This window comes from Perognathus longimembris, chromosome 20 (genome assembly GCF_023159225.1).
Source record: "Perognathus longimembris pacificus isolate PPM17 chromosome 20, ASM2315922v1, whole genome shotgun sequence".
NCBI lineage: Eukaryota > Metazoa > Chordata > Mammalia > Rodentia > Heteromyidae > Perognathus > Perognathus longimembris.
In genome coordinates, this window is record NC_063180.1 from 10,581,865 (window position 1) to 10,602,485 (window position 20,621).

Genomic DNA, 20,621 nt, shown 5'->3' on the forward strand with positions numbered 1-20,621 from the left:
CTCAATGAATAAAAATAGTGCAGAGAACTGATTCTACAATGCCAAAATTATTAATACGTATCATTATAATAAAAAGACTATGTAAAATTAGCCTAAGAACAGAAACAAGATTTCACCAGAGCTAAACCTAGGAATATTTGAGTGAGAACTTGGAGTTTAGATATGAGCTGAATTATCAAGAATGATTTCATCAACCAGAGGAGCTTGAAAACTGGCTATTTGAAACAAAATAAATAAACCTACACCAAGCATTATTGTTGATTTATTCCTTTCTATCCCCCATTCAATCCAGGTAGTTAATAAGGAAACATAATGCAATGCTTTGATAAGATTATGCCATCTGGTACAGAGCATCATGTTACATGCCTATAATCCCATCAACTGAAAAGTTAGAGATTCCAATAGGTGGATAGTTCAGATAAAATCCCCAAAGAATTTTGTCAAAAAAAAAATTGATGGTGGGTAGGAAGCAAAAAGAAGCCATTACATAGCTCCTTTGGTGGAAGTTGGTGGGACTGTAAACCAGTACAACTAGTTGGGAAGGTACCTTAGATATTTATCCAAAAAAGTAAACATAGACCTACTGTAAGATCCATCAATACATCCCAATATACATCCCTTGTACTCAAAGTATTTACTTAAAGTGTTACAATTAAGCATACAGTAATGACAACTGAATATTTATGCTCATTGTTGTACTATTTACCATAGACAAGTTATGGGAATAACTCGGATGTTCTAATAGACAAATGGATGAAAAAATAGGTTGAATATATACAATGGAATTTTAGACATCTGTTGGAAAAAATTACATCATTATTTGTAAGGAAATTGATGAATCTGGAAAACAATAAAAAAGCATTACTCATACAAACGACACATAATTTCTCTTGTGTGGAAGTTATATCTAAACTATAAATGTATGTGAAAACACATATACAGTGTGTATGTATACACAAACAAATTAACTAAAGAATGTCTTACTGAGGGAAGGATGTTAACTCCTTTGAACAACTAAGGAATAGTTCAACAAAATCAATACCAGGAAGCTGAAACATACTTTGGCAGACATGTAAAGGTTACAAAGAGGGAATGGAGAGAGAAAGGGTATTGTATAGAGTCTCTCTCTCTCTCTCTCTCTCTCTCTCTCTCTCTCACACACACACACACACACACACACACACACACACACAATGAAAATGTACCCATGTAATCTGGGGATATGAGTGGGGTTGGGAAAAATGGGGAGAACAATGAAAGGGGCCCACTGTTCAAAATACATTTACTGACTTATTTAAGGTGATTTGTGAAGTTGAAACCTCTGTTCATCTATTGAAAGGTATTAATGTTAAAAAAGAATAAACTAAAAAGAAAAAGGACTGCAACAGAGTTCAACTGGCAGACAAGTGGCCTATCAAGCCTAAGATCCTAAAGTTGACAGTAATGTCAGAGAGAGAGAGAGAGAGAGAGAGAGAGAGAGAGAGAGAGAGACAGAGAGAGAGAGAGAGAGAGAGAGAGAGAGAGAGCTCACAATGTATGTTCATCTGAGAACTGGAAGTGGCATGGCACTATGGTCTCAAGGTGCTAGAGTGATGGTCTTCAGCAAAGGAGCTCAAAACAGCATCTATGCTCTGAGTTCAAGCCCACGACACCCACTTTGTGTGTGTGTGTGTGTGTTTGTGTGTGTGTGTGTCTGTGTGTGTTGTATATAACATGTATATGAAAGGTAAACATTTTTTTCTAAAGGGAAGGGTGAACCAGATTAGGGAAATAACTTTACAAGACATAAAGAAAGAATATCCAAAGACCTCACTTGGCAAAAGTACAAATAAGTCAGTGTGAGAAAGTTGAGGGTATTCTATGACTGCATAGGAAGACAGGTGTTTCCTAGTGAGAATAATGTGCTGAGGGCCTCACAGAGTAAGAGCCATCTACATGGGCTCAGAAAGGAAGGTACTGTGAAGCTCTGTGTGGATATAAGGATGGCTTACATATCACCCTGACAAAAGAGGTGGAAGCATATTTATAGCCAAAGATAATTCCAGTTCAATTATTCTGCAGACATCACAACTGGAACAATAAATCTTACTGAATAGCTTTAGGTTTCATTTTAGCTAATATTTGTCATTTTTAGTACAATGTTATTTACTCATTGAATACTAAGATAATATTTGATATATGATATGGAATTGGATATTAAAGTCTTATTTCAGCTGAAGTTTCTCTCTTCTATTTTCCTCTATTAGCCATGTAATAGTTTCATCTCAATAAAGTACTAATTTAATTAATGTGTCACTGGTATTTACAGATCTAATATTTCAATATATAGAAAAACATCAAAAAATTATAAGATAGAAAGACTTATATAAGCATGGTGTTTTAATTGTGTTTGTTTCATTATTTGGTTTGCTTGTCTTGCTAAGGTTGGCCTCTCAGGCCTCATATAGATTAAGCAGAGGTTCTTCCACAGTATGAGTATGATGGTACAATTTTATTGTTTGAAAATTATCATCACTAATGTAAAAAGCACTAAATTGTATCAGTACAATCAAAACTTTTAATTTACCAAGAAGATAGAAGAATTCAGAATTTGAAGGAAATTAATAAAACTAGACAGTAAATAATCATTGAGAAACACAATCAAGAAAAATTGGTTAGGGTTATAATGGTGTATTTCAACAGACATTTTTTTCTCAGAATTAAAAAAAATAAATCATTTATAAAATGTATTATTAGAACATCATGATAAAAAAAATTTATTAAATAGAAATATGTGTAACAATAAAATATCAGACAAAAGCTGAGTACTAGGGGCTCATGCCTATAATTGTAGCTACGCAAGGAGGCTGAGGTCATAGGATCATGGTTTGAGCATCAATGTCCATGAGACTCATCTTCAATTAACGACCATAAAAGCCAGAAGTATACCTCTGTTGGTCCTTTCTATTATGTTCATAGTAATTAGAACCCTGAATCCTTTGTAAACTTTAACATTTCCATTAATGAGTAGGGACAGTACACATGGACCCTATTGGTGGTAAAATCATTTTTACTTATAGACAGCACAAGAAAAGTATGCATACATGTAATCTTTCAGTTCCTAAGCTCCACCCTTCTTTTTTTATCTTTTTTTGTAAAAAAAAAAAATTATGTTAAAGTAGTTATAAGAAGGTGGTTTATTTCAACATTATGAATTATGAACAAATTTGCATCCTAATCATTATCATCATTTCCAACCTCCTCCCTCAGCTCTCCTAACCTACTCATCATCCCAACTTTCCCGGTTCTATGCTCTGATGTACACATTAAATAGCATTACTGTATTGGCCTACCCTTCTTCTCTGTCTGCCCCCCCACTGACTTTTGTTCCCACCTGACTACTCATTTTTAGCATATTGGTGTTCATTTTGTTAAACTATAAATTAATTTTGGAAGGTGTTTCACCCTTTCAATCCTCCCTATGAATATCAGATTTTAGTCAATATGTGTACATATCTGTGCATTTCTTAAGGATGTGGTGTTTGTTGTCATTCTGTGAAGAACATGCAGTTACTAGAGATTGGGCTGTCCACCTTCCATTTGCTGCTTAGATTTTTCTTAAATATCTCCTCATGATAGTGGCCTTTCTTATCTTCCTATCTACTACTTCTTTGTTCTAGGATTTCTTTATAAATTATTTCTATAGCAATCATTTATTTATACATCATTCTAATTTGCTTCATTATGATTCATCTCTATACAAAAGTACTTTTTCATTTAATTTTTTCATATTTATTTCCCTTCTGTAAATTGTAAGCTTTATGTAATTAGGGACATATCTGCTGTTGATTCTCTAATACCATGTATCAATTCAGGGCTCAAGAAACAGTTGCCAAATTAATTAATGATATAATACATATATTTATATATTTTTTATTTTTCTAAAAATAATGCAGAAATTAAAATAAATGAAGAACATAAATATATATGTAATTATATAAGAATATAAACATATATAAATATAACATATGTATATATACATATATAATTATGGACAAAAATACATATAACACATATTTGTATGAATAATATTTTTATTATTTACCTTTCCAAAAATGCTTAATCTTTTGGAGTCAATATATGGCTGTTTCAGTAAATATCTGCAACAACAAAATACATATAAAATTATGTCTTCTTAAGTCAAATATACATGCAAATTTATGCTTGGCACACACACAAGTATTAGAAATGCTTTACTGATTGTGGCTCTAATTATTCAAGATAGTATATTACAAACTCTTACTATTCAAAGTGATGGCCTAGTAATTTGCTATCATGGGAGGGATTGTTATACATTAAGAATTGATTGATTCTCAGGAAGACTGGGTTAGCATCCATGTTTTGGCTGATTTCTATGTAGTGTTGTCTTTACAACCGTCTACAATCATCTCTTAGTTAATCTTGGGAATGTAAAAATAGTCACTATGAGTTAGTATTAGGACGATGGAAATAATATATATAGATTGCTATAGAATTATGTTGCAAGTAGTCAATAATCTTTCACTCTTATTGTCATAAATTCAAAGTAAACTCTAATTCCAGATTATCATTCTTTTCTTGTACCATAAAGGAGGATACAGATTTAAAAGAATGCAGTTGAGCTATATCCTTAACTTAGAAAATTGCCCAGCCATCCAGAAACCTTTACGTCAGTTATTAGTGTAAATCACATATCTAAGTTTTGTCATTATGGAAAAATCAATATAAAAATGTTCACCCACTTACTTCACAGCTGCTATTTGGTCCTTTACGTCTACTAAACCTAATCTTCGATGAATTTCCTGTAAAATTTTCAGGCCCTGGAATCCACTTCCTCTTCCATCAAATCTTGCCACAATGACATTATCTGTGTCGACAAGGACGGAATCCCAATCAATATGGAACTTATCTGTGACCAGCTGGCCTCCTGGCTCCTCATCCCTGCAAACACCAACAAAAGGGTCAAAACCAGAGGAAGAGACAATTTTGTAGATGTTTCAGCACCCATATATATTATTTCACCAGTCTTGACCAATCCTGGTCATTGCTATTTATAATATTTGGGTGGTAAATCTAAAGATAAAATGCCATTTTCTTATGATATTTTAATAAAATTCCCATAGATGAACTAAAAATATGAACAAATTGCACAAAAAATATTATTCTAACACATTTTCAACGTGAAAAATGGAAATATGTGGCACTTTCCACAAGTAATTCTAAAGAATGATTGTCATAATAATAGGCTATTTTTTGTTGTATGTCTTCAAATGTGGCTTAGAAATGTCTTGCAGATGGTTTACAAGGGCTGAAGGGTTTAATAGCAAATACAATTGTGGAAACTTGATAATAACAAGAAATGCAAACCCTGAAGAATGGTGAACTCATAAACAATTACTTCTTGCATTATTTCCTGAAGGTTTTATTTTATGATAAAATTCTCTGAAAAAGTAAGCAAATAGTGAGAACAATCCTCTTCCAACAATGAAGCTGACAGCAAGAAAAGAAAGAAAATTCATATATAATAGGAAAATATATAAGCCGTTTGTAAAGAACACACAAATTATAATTATAAAGCATGAATTTTATAGTTTTTCCTTTCTCCAGAGGAAAAGTGTGGTACAATTCTAAAACATCAGATTAAAATGATGCTATTATTTTACTTTCTAAAATATTTAAAGGCCATAAAAAGGAAATTTTTATGAAACAATTCAGATGATACAGTTCCAAATGTAGGTACTTCAATCAGTCCTGCTGGATTTGAAAACCACCATAGTAGCTAATTTCAAAAATACTACCATCACTAAAAGTGCTTCATGCAGAAAATATCCCCATATCCACCTTTCAAGGGAAAGATACCAACTCTTCAGCCTTCATATTTACATAAGACTTTGCTTTGAAGTAACATACAGTTTTCATTAACAAGATTGTGTGTGAGTGTATGTGTATGTGTAAGTATTGGGACTTGAACTCAGGGCCTGGGTGCTAGACCTTACTTTTTTTCATCTCAAGGATGCCATTCCACCACTTGAGTCACAGATGCATTTCAGGCTTTTTTGGTAGCCAATTGGAAATAAAGAGTCTCCAAACTTTCCTGCCCAGGTTGGCTTGAAGCTATGATTCTCAGATCTCAGCCTTCTGAATTTCTATGATTACAAGCCTGAGCCATCTAGCTTAAAGTTCTAAGATTTTTCTGAAGCTAATAACCCATCTCACAAAGAAATGGACCAGTGAACATATGGGCCTTTATGAAGCTAATAACTCAAAGGAGAAAGTGAGGAATAGGGCATAGCATTAAACATCTAGCATTTACTAAATATTTTGGCAAGTTAAGTATTGTGTCTCCTCCAAATTCATATGTTGTATCCCTTATCTTCCGTGTTTCAATTGAGACTATATTTGGACACAGGAACTTAAGAAAAGGTAAACTGAGGCCATTTAGGGTAGGCTTCAATCCAAGCTGACATTTGTGCCTCACGGGAAAATAAATTTAGACCTGAAAGAGATGTGAGGTGCCCTTGCTCAAGGGGCTGGCATGTGAAGAGGCAGAGAAAATTGTGCAAAGACAGTGAGCACAGAGGAAACCAACCTTGGTGGAACTTGGATTTTGAACTTCCAATCTCTAAAACTGTGCAGGAAAAAAAAAGAAATTCTCTTCTTTAAAATATTTAGTCAGCTCTACGTGCTGGTGGTTCACATCTGTTATCCTAGTTACTCTGAAGGCTGGGATTTGAAGATCTTGGTTCAAAGCCAGGCTGGGCAGGCAAAGCTTTGAGACTCTTACCTCCAGTTAAATCCCAGAAAACCAGAAGTAGAGCATGACTCAAAGTGGTAGAGCATTAGCCTTGAACAAGAGGTCAGGGACAGCACCCAGGCCCTGAGTTCAAGCCCCACCATAATAGAAACAACAAAAAAGTAGTCAGAAAGGGTAGTTTTGAATATTTAACAAACTAATACAAATGCCATCTCTGTATTAAGCATTTGAGAGTTGTTATGCCATACCAAAATTTAATTAACATTGTGGAGGCAATGAGCTTCCAGTTATATGGCTTACAACAAAACAAATAAAGAACAGTATAAATAAACTTTGTTAAATGGCAAAAACATTAAATACACAACCTAAAGTTAAGATATGTAAGGGAAAGTGTGGGTTGGAAGGGGTGGGTGAGAATGTTGAAAGGGAATGTTGATCAAAATGCAACGTATTCATTAACTGCTTTGGTGAATAGCAACTCCTCTGTACAACTATTTAAGTAAAAATATTCCAAATAAATAATCAACTGTGTTATCTAATTAAATACTTTTTTCTTGATTCCAGTTTTTCCTAAATGTTATATTGTGTTATCCTACAGTATTTGTATTTATTTGTATTGTTAGTTTTATTAAATTTTACATTTTATTTGTTTTAATTTCTGTAGCCTAACTCTCCATTAGATACTTGGCAAGTCATTTCTATATATGTGTTGGAATTATAAGTGGTTCACTGAGAATAAGGTCTGTCTTATATTTATATTTAATTTCCAAGGAGATGCTGGTCTACATTGTCTAACATTTAAAATGTGTCATTACACTTAACACATTTTCTGATATATGCAGGACACAGCCAATATTTGATGAACTAGAACTTTTCAGGGAAACACAAGAGTGAGGCAAAGCTTAAAACAAGAAATTTCAAAAGACTTCAGTTTACATAAAGCCACCATTCTTTGGAACTTGGGGAATTATTGCAAATATTATGGTTCAACAAGATAACAAAGATCAAGTTCAACCTTTAATACTAAGCTCTGAAAACACCAGAACTGGAATTTCAACTACACTCTGAACATGAGACAAGACACTGCACTCTTAAGAACCGGTATCTTCATCAATAATGATGATAAAATTCTCAGCTGCATTCTTCTCTGATTGTTAAACTTTAGTGTCAATTTGATTAAATTAAGAAATCACTGGAAGATTAGAAAAATATCCCTTTGAGTATATCTGTCAGAAAATTTCTGATGATAATTTGATTATTATGTCTCTGATGTAGTGCTTTGTTTAATTCACTGGTAAATTTGAAATCTGAATCATCTATTGGGAGATAGCAGAACTTTGAAAGCTGGGTCCTGGCTGAAGGTAGTATGTCAATGAAAGTGAGTGATTGAGAGAATGTATGGCGTAGTGGTTCCCATCTACTACGATGTAAGCTGCTTGTTTCTGCCTCAAGAGTACCTTGAGATGCACAGTCTCTCCTTCTGTCACAGGCGCTGGCCACCATGACAGCCTCATTACAAGCCTAGATACAAGGAACCAAGAAACTATAGATGAATCCTCTACACCGTCAGCCAAAATAAATATGCCTGTCCTTAAGCAGTTTGTGTTAGGTATTTTGTCATGTTACAGGTATCTAACTAATATACACTCAAAGATATTTTTCTCAAGCAATAAGTAACATATGCATATGAAAATAATTCATGACATATAATGTGCAAGGTCATTTTCAGATATAACTATAAAAAGTATTGTAGGAAAATTTTTGTTCTTCTAGGTGAAAACAAAATGGCTATATTGAACATTTTTCTTTACAGTTCAAAGGTGCACATTACATGAAGAATTTTGGCTCACTATGCAAAAATTAAACTGAACATTATCTCTAGTTAAAACACATATGCTGTATGAAGTATTGTGTTGGGAGGGCCCCTAATTATATTTAAAGCCTTGTAAGTATATAAAAATGTGCAATCAACAGGCCCTGTCAAGTAATTAAAGGAATGTTAGCAGCTCATAAAACAAGATTACACAGTCTTTAGCCCTGTCAGCAGTAATGCTGTGAGGATGTAAAATAATTGGTGTTTTAAAAGATATAATTTTCCATTTATATATATAACTCATTGTATTGTTCATAGTTATTTTGAGAGCTAACAGCTAATTTAGCCAAAATTTTAATAAATATGGGATTATATAGCATGCAAAATATTTTAAAACATAGCTTAAAATATGGTACATGTTCCATATTATAAATGTTAAGTGGTTACAAATACTTCAAAACTAAGAACTATAACCTCCTACTCATACAATGTATGTCCTAGAAATAGATAAGGACAGAAATGTAATTCCTCCTTTGTCTCTGTAAATTGCCACATTTTAGCTCTAATTTTAAAATTAAATTACCATGTGAAGGGTATTATTTTTATTTTTTTGAAGGGTATATTATGAAACATCATTCTTGAAAACATCTGTCTAATTGGTCAGTTGTGTCATTGTGTGTGTATGGAACTATTTCAAGATGAGTTTACAAGAGATTAGGCACTTATATGGGGTAGGAACTTGTAGATATATGTTGGAGATTGTTCATCCAGAAAGTGTTGTAACAAGAAAAACTAAATTTGAAAAAAAAATGCCAAAACAAATAGTACTAATTCAGGGAAAATGGAATAGAATGAACCAACTTGTTGGTATTTGTGGCAAACACAAAAAAAATTGCTATCTGGTTTAATCAGCAAGAAAGTTACAGCAATATTAAATTAGTTATTTTCTAACATAGCAACATAATCACATTGAGTAAATTCTTCTTAGAAGTTAAGTTTTGAAGGCAGAATTTCATGACTTTAATACTTTCAGCACTGAATGTATCATATAAATGTAAATGAAGAGTTCACAGTGATACAGTTATATACGGGAACATAAATAACATACAATTCTCTAAAATAACTTTCAATGACAGAACAAGTACCTCTTATGACTTAACAATAGACCATATGCACAAAAAATGAATTGAGGGCTGGGGATATGGCCTAGTGGCAAGAGTGCTTGTCTTGTATACATGAGGCCCTGGGTTCGATTCCCCAGCACCACATATACAGAAAACGGCCAGAAGTGGCGCTGTGGCTCAAGTGGCAGAGTGCTAGGCTTGAGCAAGAAGAAGCCAGGGACAGTGCTCAGGCCCTGAGTCCAAGGCCCAGGACTGGCCAAAAAAAAAAAAAAAAAAAAAAAGAATTGAGATTTGCTCAGATCACATGCTTGCTCAGGTTCCCAAACTATCATTTAAATCAAAGGGAAACTGAATTTACAATAAAATTGTTGTTCGATTTTGCTATGACTATGTTGCAATAACTTGAGCAATGATATGTACCTAGGTAGAGCGATAACGTGATTAATGTCAACAAAACTGACCCATTCCCTGTTACTTCTGACAAGCTACTTTACTTCCTAACTTTGCTTACATTTGATGTTGAGACTGACATTAGATAAGCATAATTACATGAATATATGTGGCCTGGTAAATTGTGCTTAACCATGGTAGGTTTTTAATGATATTATTTTTTCTGGGTAATGCTTTGTACATAATTTCTTTTTGTTACATGAGCTGTCATTTTTTTTGTGTTTGTTGTCAAAGTGTTGTACAGAGTGGTTACTGTTTCATATGTAAGGTAGTGAGCATATTTCTTTACCAACTTGTTGCCTCCTCCCTCATTTTTCTCCCACCTTCCCTCCTCCCCAATTCCCTCCCAAGTTGTACAGTTGGTTTACAGTATATTGTCTTGTAAGTATTGCTGTTGCATTGGCTGGCCTTTTACCCTTTGTCCTTCCATTTTTATGTTCTCCCATAGTTCAAATAACTATGTACATAGGAAAACATAAGATGATGGTAAATGAAATGAACTCCAAGTTATGGAAATAAGTTGTTTGTCATTGTTGTTGTTATTTTCAATGTGCCATGTGAAATTATGCCTTTTTCTTTTGTTTTTCTTCCCCATGGTTTTACCCCAGGTGTCACTATAACTGATTTTGGTACCCTGGATATTGTGCATAATCTCTTATCTGTCCTCTCATAGAAGATGAGCTAACCCAGTGTGACTTTTACCAGGCAACTCTATGTTGATAATTCCTTCAATAATATAATTCCTCCTGGAAACTGGACTTGTGTTGACAAAAGTGTTTTTGAGATTCCCTGCTATTTGCACAAAAACATACAACCTTGAAATCTCTTTTCACATTTTGAAACTATTACAGAATTTTATATATAGAAGTTAATGCATTTATCCAAGGGATTGCTGTTTGTAATTTTTTTTAGCAGTTAGTATACCCACAGGAGTGGGGAAAAAAGTATCATCTTGTCTGTCGTCGTTTCTGAGATGTTCAACATGTATGGAAAGTCTACCACAAAAGTGCTGAAAGTATCTGAAAAGCTTCCTGATAACCAGATTAAGTGCTTCTTGTTTCTTTTAAAATGGCCAAGATTATGAGTGATTTTCTACCCAGGTGCATATGCATTTTAAAAAGAAAAAATAAAGAGTTTTGGCCATTCTTAAAATTGGTCAATTCTGTATATTTTAAGTCATTTAATATTATTGATCCTGACATAGGATACAACTGAAATTTTTATTTACTGATTTTTCTTGATCAATAATTTTGTGCTTTTTATGATATTTTAAGATCTATTTTATATAGCATTTTTTTTGTTTTTCCTCCCTTGTTGGGCATCAGCTTGGCATTGAAGGGGAGAGGGTGGTCCCGAGAGGCTGCCTCTCCTCCCGCCCTGGGGCTGCTGGCTGTTAGCCACTCCTATACCCTCCCGGACCCAGAACCGAAAGAGTAGCTAAGCCAGCCCCGCCCTGCATCTGTAAGCACGAGTGCCACAATGGCGCTGGCCGAGCCCAGGAGGAGGGGGGCCTTATGGGACTTGATGTTAGCCTTGGAGGAGGTCCTAAGGTGTTGCTCTTGGATGGACAGCTTAACAGCCAATCACTAGTACCTAGCTATGCGCTCCAAGTCCCTCCCCTTCCTACCATAATTACCGCTATAAATGTATTTGCCCTTCCCTTTATTAAACGGAATTCCAAGGAGCTTTCCCCAAGAAGCCCTTGCATCCCGCATCCTTTGTTCTTAGCGAGTAAAGGGGGGAGGGGCATCTTCGTGTTCACACACAGGTCCAAGGCTTTCACGTGGCCCTCACTCCGGCTTTACTACCTGCTGGTCAGGCAGCTCGTGCGTGAGGGTGAAAGGGGCCACACTGGAGATAAAAGGCCCGACACTCCCTGACATCCAGATTTTATTTTATGCATTAATAACACTGAATCTTTTCTCTGCCTACTCCTGCCTACTCCCCATTTTCTCTATCATCTTATTGTTAATGCATTATCCTTCCTCCTAATAAAATACTGCCTAGTGGCTTTAGTGTGTTCTTGTTTGTGGTCTTTTGTGTAGATGCCCCAAAGTGGGACTTCTGAGTCATAGGGGGGCTCTATATTTAGCATTCTGAGGAATCTCCATACGATTTTCCAGAGTGGCTGAACCGTTTTACATTCCCACCAACAATGAAGTAGGGTTCCCTTTTGGCCACATCCACTCCAACATTCATTATTGTTAGTTTTCTTGATAAAGGACATTCTTATTGGGGTGAGGTGGAATCTCAATGTTGTTTTGATTTGCATTTCTTTTATTGCCAGTGATGTAGAGCACTTTTTCATATGTCTCTTGGCCATTCTCATTTCCTCATCAGAGAATAGCTAAAATATGGAACCAACCCAGATGCCCCTCAGTAGACAAATGGATCAGTAAAATGTGGTACATATACACAATGGAATTTTTTTATTTTTTTATTTTTTGTCTAGTCCTGGGGCTTGGACTCAGGGCCTGAGCACTGTCCCTGGCTTCTTTTTGCTCAAGGCTAGCACCCTGCCACTTGAGCCACAGCGCCACTTCTGGCGATTTTCTGTATATGTGGTGCTGGGGAATCGAACCCAGGGCCTCATGTATATGAGGCAGGCACTCTTGCCACTAGGCCATATCCCCAGCCCTACACAATAGAATTTTATGCCTCTATAAGAAAGAATGACGTTGTCCCATTCCTAAGGAATGGAAGGACTTGGAAAAATTATACTAGGTGAAGTGAGCCAGACCCAAAGAAACATGGACTCTATGGTCTCCCTCATAGGGAATAATTAGCACAGGATTAAGCTAGTCACAGCAAAGGACCACAAGAGCCTAATAGCTATGCCCTTATGAATGCATAAGATGATGCTAAGTGAAATGAACTCCATGTTATGGAAACGACTGTTATATTGTGATTGTAATTACTTTCAACATGCCATGTGAAACCGTAGTTTCTATTGTTGATGATCCTTTTGTATCCCCTTCCTGTGGTGTACCTGCACTATCACTGTATCTTATCTCAGTACATTGGAAACTGTATAGACTGGTTTTAGAACTTGGGAAGTGAAAGGGAATGTCAAAATCAAGAGACAATGGATAAAACAACAAATGACTCCAAAAGCAATATTTGCAAAACCATTTGGTGTAAACCAACTGAACAACTTATGGGGGGAGAGAGAAAGGGGGAGGATGGAGGGGGAATGAGGGAGGAGGTAACAAACAATACAAGAAATGTACCCAAGCCCTAACATATGAAAGTAACCTCTCTGTACATCACTTTGACAATAAATAGAAAAAACAATATTGCCTTAGCCAAGGCATTTTTCTTTGCTTGAAGGGAATTTGATCCTATTTTGCTCTTTTTCTGAATGAAAGCCAGAAGAGTCTTCTTGCCCAGATGCAAACTTGTATAACAGCTATCATGAGAGCAGTGGGAAAAAAGCAGAATCCAGTTCTTTATATTGAGTTATATTTATATTGTAATCAGAATCCCAAAATAAAAGCTTATCAGTACACAGGTTGAAACACTAAACAGCATGGATATTAATGAGCCAGTTCTAAAACTCAAAAATGGACTGTTAGTATTATTCACACAAAATTAACCTCAGGATAAACATCTTAGACAGCACATTAAAATATCAGAGTAGAAGCAATAGAAAAGGGCCTTAGAGGCACTATGCAGACAGAAATTGTGCACTAAAATGAGAAGAAGCTCCAATCTCCTAATCATCTTTGCTGTCAAAGTCTTACTACATTAATTCTTATCCTTTGGCCAATTTCCATTTGAGAGACTTTGTAACAAAATGAGTGAGGAGGGGGAAAAGGAAAGAAGTTGGAAGATACTTTCTTTGATTTGTTATGAATAATAATAACATCATAGAGTTAGAATAGAGTTTACTTAATTCCTTTGTCTTTAGAGTGTCACAACTTAAATCATTCACAGTTCAGTGGTATCTTTACACAATTTATAAGCATATGAAGACTAGGAGATTCTATCATATCCTTCATGTGTTTATCACTAATGTATACCATTTATGCAGTGGTTCTTCTTCAGATAGAATAAAGCAAAATATTCTACTTACAGAATATGGAAGCATTTTACACAAAAATAAAACAACATATGTGTACCCTAAAAAAATAAACCGAGAGATAATTTTCAAAATTATCTTGGCTTTCTTTTTCAAAGAGAGTACAGTTCAGCCTGGAGTCACTGAAGGACAGCACTGAGACATGTACAACATGGGATAAGCATCTGGGATTCCACTGGATTTATGATATAAGAATGGAGGCTATAGAAGTGGAGCTGTGGCTCAAGTGGCAGACCACTAGCCTTGAGCATATAAGCTCAGGAACAGGGCCCAAGCCCTGCTTTCAAGACCCAGGACTGGCACACACTTATACAAAAGAATGGATGCTAAATGCTGAATTTGTATTCTTACATAAGTAGTGCTCTGTGGTGGTCTTCACTGGGGTTGCATGCAGTATTTTTTTGCTAATTATTTTCTAGTCTTTATCCAGAATCCAAAACCCCAATTTATTGATAAGAACTATATTAACTGAGAAATTTTCATTTTAATTTACTATGTTTTGAGTAAATTTTATCCCTTTATTGTGTAACAACAACAACAATTAGTTATCTGTGGATAGATAGCTGGTAGTGTATCAATGTCACAGTTCAAAGAACTGAGGCAACATATGAGTTCATAAATAAATAACACCCATTTTATGGTATTACTACTGTGAATTCCACATTCACATTACAACTGTGAATGTGGAATTCACAGTAGTTACTTATGCTCTTTGGTATGTAAACAATTATACAGTCAAAGCAAAAATAAATCATTACTCTTGAGTAGAAACAACAGACTCAGGAGCAAACATCTCTTATCTATTTATTAAGTTCTCATTTCAGTCATATCTTTTGTGGAGGAGAGGGTGGGGATGAGTTTGGGTCTATTCTTAAAGCCCAACTTGGGTTTGAACTCACTGTGTAGCTCAGAGTGGCCACAAAGTCATGATCATTTGAGTGAGGCTTCTGAGTACTGGAATTACAGGTGTGTTTCACCACTCTCAGTTTACATTGCATTATTTGAAATTTTCTCCCTAGAATGCTCTCCAGATAAAGTAGGAAACATGCCTTCCTTGTAATTTTTGTTTCTTAGTAGATGTCTTGTATGTGATACATTTCCTACCACTTCTATTCTCCCAGATGTCTTCCCTTGTAAAAAGAGGAATGCTACTCCTACTTTTTGCAACCATGCAATCCCTATATTTCCAAGTATGCATGAGGCATAGGCAGGGGTTCAAGGTCTAACATCACAAAGAAAACACAAGACTATGTGAAAAATCATTTATAAAGTAAGAAACAAAACAAAAAGTAGCTGGATTATGGGTCAAGAAAAAGAGATAGTACTTACTAAATAAGTGGGAGAACCTGAGTTTAAATTTCAGTATTTCCAAAGAAAACAAAGAGATTGATCGAACTGGGAGGTATTCAGGCCGGTGGAAGTGAATCCTTCAAGGGGACATGGAGGCTCTAGTCCCTGTTCCCATTTGTTGTTCTTTCTCTCTTCCTAACTTTCTTACTTTCCTCCCTCCCTCCCTCATTCCTTTCTTTTCTTTTTTTTTCTTTCCTTTCTCTTTCTCTCCTTTCTTCCTTTTTCTCTTTCTTTCTTTCTTCTCTCTTTTTTTCTTCTCCCAAGCCACAGGGTAGAGGTCCAGAGTAACTGGACTGAAATCTACAAAATTGCATGTGGTAATTATTTTGCTACATGCAGAAAAAGCATCTAACAAAATCCACCACCCGTTTATGATAAAAGGTTTGGGGAAACTAAGATTCCAGGGAACATTCCTGAATATAATTAAGGCTATCTACAACAAACCCACAGCGAACATTATTCTTAATGGGGAAAAGCTAAAGCCATTTCCTCTAAAAACAAGAGCAAGATAAGGATGTCTGCTCTCCCCTCTTCTCTTCAACATAGTACTAGAATTCCTAGACAGAGCAATAAGGCAAGAGGAAGATATAAAGGGGATCCAAATTGGAAAAGATGAAGTCAAACTCTCTCTCTCTCTGCAGATGACATGATCCTGTATCTAAAGAACCCTGTAGAGTCTAATCCCAAGCTACTTGAGCTGATGCAAAACTATGGCCAAGTAGCAGGATATAAAATAAATCCACAAAAATCAATGACTTTTCTATATGCCAATGACCTGAAGACGGAGGCCAAAATCAGGAACACAACTCCTTCTGCAATAGCCTCAAAAATATAATATATCTAGGAATAACCTCAACCAAAGAAGTAAAAAATATCTATGATGAGAATTTTGAAAACATGGAAAATGAAATTAAAGCAGAAGTAATGAAATGGATGAACCTCCCATGCTCCTGGATTGGGAAGATTAATATAGTCAAAACGGCAATATTGCCAAAGCCTATCTACAAACCCAAAGCAATACCCATTAATGTCCCAACATCATTTTTTAATGAAATAGGGGAAGCAATCCAGAAATTCACATGGAACAATAAGAGACCCCAAATACCAAAAACAATCTTAAGTAGAAAGAACAGTGCTGGAGGAATTACTATACCAAACTTCAAGCTGTATTACAAAGCGATAGTAATAAAAACAGCTTGACATTGGCATAGGAAGGGGCCTGAAGACCAATGGAATAGAACTGAAGACCCAGAAATGAACCTGCAGAACTATGCCTACTTAATATTTGATAAGGAAGCTAAAAAACTAAGATGGAAGAAAGATAGCCTCTTTAACCAATGGTGCTGGCAAAACTGGTTCAACACCTGCAACAAATTAAAATTATATCACCCTGCACCAAAATCAATTCCAAATGGATCAAAGACCTCGAAATAAAAAACATATACCCTGAAAACACTACAAGAAGGAGTAGGAGAAACACGTGGGCTCCTTGGCACAGGACGAAACTTCCTTACCAAAGACCCAGAAATGTTACAAATAAAAGAAAGGTTGGACAAATGGGACTGCATCAAACTGCAGAGCTTTTGCAGGGCAAAGGACATAACTCGCAAGATAAACAGAAAGCCCACAGATTGGGAAAAGATATTTACTGGCCATACAACAGCCATCACTGGCCATAAAAAAAAATGCAAATCAAAACAACATTGAGATTTCACCTCACCCCAGGAAGAATGTGCATTATCAAGAAAGCTAACAATAACAAATGTTGGAGGGGATGTGGCCAAAAGAGAACCCTATTTCATTGTTGGTGGGAATACAAACTGGTTCAGCCACTCTGGCAAGTGGTATGGAGATTCCTCAGAAGGGTAAATATAGAGCTCCCCTATGACCCAGCAGTCCCACTTTTGGGCATCTACCCAAAAGACCACAAACAAGAAAACACCAGCACAACAATGTTCATCGCAGCACGATTTGTCACAGCTAAAATATGGAACCAACCCAAATGCCCCTCAGTAGACAAATCATCAGGAAAATGTGGTACATGTACACAATGGAATTTTATGCCTCTATCAGAAAGAATGACATTGCACTATTCGTAAGGAAATGGAAGAACTTGGAAAAAATTATACTAAGTGAAGTGAGCCAGACCCAAAGAAACATGGACTCTATGGTTCCCCTCACAGGGAATAATTAGCACAGGTTTAGGCTAATCACAGCAGAGGGCCACAAGAGCGTTATAGCTATGCCCCTATGAACATATAAGGTGATGCTAAGTAAATGAACTCCATTTTATGGAAATGAGTGTTATATCACTGTTATAATTCCTTTCAACATGCCATGTAAAACTGTAGCTTCTTTTATTGATGATCCTCTTGTATCCCCTTTCTGTGGTTGTACCCAAGCTATCACTGTATCTCATCTGAGTACCCTGGATACTGTATATACTGGTATTAGAACTAGGGAAGTGAAAGGGAATATCAAAATCAACGGAAAAAGGATAAAAAGACAAGCGACTCCAAAAACAATACTTGCAAAACCATTTGGCATAAAACAACTTAACAGCTCATGGGTGGAGAGGGAAAGAGGGAGGGGTGAGTGAGGAATGAGGGAGGAGGTAATAAATAGTACAAGAAATGTACTCATGGCCTTACATATGAAACTGTAACCCCTGTGTACATCACGTTTGACAATAAATAAGTAATTATTACTTTTTAAAGCCTGAATTTTCAGCATACCTTAAAACATTGCATGTGAAAATGACTATCTCTATGATGTTTACCTGAGGTATTCATTACTGAAAGAAAAGATTTACCAATAAAGCTGGCATCGAGGAACTTTTATTGTATAGGCCAGAAGAATTTGAACTCTAACCATGGATTCATGAAGAAAGCTGTAACTAGGCCACTTTTACAACACTTAAACAAATCACATCAAGAAAAATGCTTAGAAGACCATATCCTCAAGGAAAATGCTCAAGTGCCTACATTTCATTCAAAAATGATTATCTAATGCAGATTAAAATGTTCAGAATTAATGTTTTATTAGTACATTATTAACACTTGCTTTTTGTGTTGTGGTTTTCGAAGTTCAAATTTTTGACTTACATTTTCATTCACATTTTTCCTAGAATACTTGGATATTTTTGTGAATTTTTCAAATCATAACCTCCTTTTGAGGAGATTATGTATAGTGTCACAGGAGAAAACATTTACACAAGAGAGCATTCTCATTATCACTGGCACATCCTAATTCCTATCTATTTTTTCCATATGCCAAATAATGTTCTATAATCGATAAATGAAAAATTTGAAATATACAGTAAAAAGAAGATTAAAAATAATTCTGAAATACATCGATTAAGTTTTGCACTCCTTAATTGTAAGGCAATATGATATTATCAGGAGAGAAGATTCTACTTCTAGTATCTCAATTAAACTTTTCATGTCATGTGGAACAGATAAATCATATTTTCTCCTTCTCTCCCCCTCACAGGTGCAAATATGCTTTTGCTCTCTACTCTTTCTATTCTGTTTCTGGGGCTTGAACTCAGGGCCTTGGCACTGTTCTTGAACTTTTTGTGGCTCAAGGCTAATACTCTACTACTTGTGCTACAGATCACTTCCAGTTTTAGGGTGGTTAATTGGAAGTAAGAGTCTCACAGACTTTCTTGCCTGGGTTACCTTTAAACCTGACTCTTCAGATCTCAACTTCATGATTAGCTAGAATTACAGGTGTGAGCATCTGGTTCCTGGCTTCATGATCTCTTTTAACATATTTCTAGTATCATGCAATTAATCAAAATATGAAAGACTGAGCTGGATGCCAGCGGCTCATGCTTGTTATCTTAGCTATTTAATAAGCTGAGATGTGAGGATCCTAGTTCAAAGCCAGCCCAAAAAGGAAAGTCCAGGAGACATTTGTCTCCATTATCTAATAAAATGCCAGAAGTGGAGCTATGGTTCAAGGGGTAGAGCAATAGTCGTGAACACAAAACTCAGTGATAATGCCCAGGCCCTGAATTCAAGCCAGAAAGACTATACATACATTTAAATAACACACAAATACAAGCATGGATGCATACATACATATATGACTTTAAATGCAATTTATTATAATATTTATGACTCAATATTATGGTCAACATTATGAGCATTCAAACCAAACACTAGGTATGTTAGGAAGTACTTTTACAAAAGCCATCTGTGACATTTATCTTACAATACCATTTATATACAAGCTAGCATAGTGTATGATTGGAATAGATGATAGTAATGAAGCCATATGTTTCATATTGAATAGTACCATGTTATTCATGCCATTCTTATGTAACTGAACATACCATAGATATTTATTAAAAGTGAAAGATCAGAAATATTGTATGAGTATCTACCATTAAGAGTCACCAAAAAGTATATTATAACGTATGCTTTATATACATATTTACTTAAATTAGGATTTTCTCTCTGTGACATTTAAATATATATATATATACATATATATATCACCCTGGTTTATGTATTTTAAAGGTATTTAAATAATAATAAATAAATACTGATAGATTGTGTAAGAAGAAACATGCTCAAAAACAACATGGACTGATCTCCTTCTTCCCCTTTACTATCTAAATTAAATGCCATTTTCTTTTGTCCTCTTGATAATTTCCTATGTACTAAATATGAAATTTAAAATGTAAACTGTGTCCCTCACATCAGTAAAGAAGCAACATTTGTCTTTGAAACAAATTCAGTAGTTTTTTATTCATATTTGATATTATAGATGGCACATCTTTACTCCAAATGGAAGACAAAATGGGAAAATATTTACATGGACAAATATTTAAACAATGCTATAATCTTTTTTTTTTTTTTGGCCAGTCCTGGGGCTTGGACAGAGGGCCTGAGCACTGTATCTGACTTCTTTTTTTGCTCAGGGCTAGCACTCTGTCACTTGAGCCACAGAGCCACTTCTGGCCATTTTCTGTATATGTGGTGCTGGGGAATTGAATCCAGGGCTTCATGTATACGAGGCAAG

The 20,621-nt window shown here is 35.4% G+C and overlaps 1 protein-coding gene across 1 annotated transcript in view; it reads right to left on the reverse strand.

Moving 5' to 3' along the window:
• The window catches only part of Dpp10 (dipeptidyl peptidase like 10), a 114,201-nt gene that overhangs the window by 21,479 nt on the left and 72,101 nt on the right, over positions 1-20,621 (reverse strand). Inside the window, exons 13-14 of the mRNA XM_048329512.1 lie at positions 4,765-4,959; positions 4,085-4,139 (exon numbers count right to left, since the gene is read on the reverse strand). Of these exons, the coding sequence (XP_048185469.1) occupies positions 4,085-4,139; positions 4,765-4,959 (250 nt within the window). The remainder of the gene's footprint in view (positions 1-4,084; positions 4,140-4,764; positions 4,960-20,621) is intronic.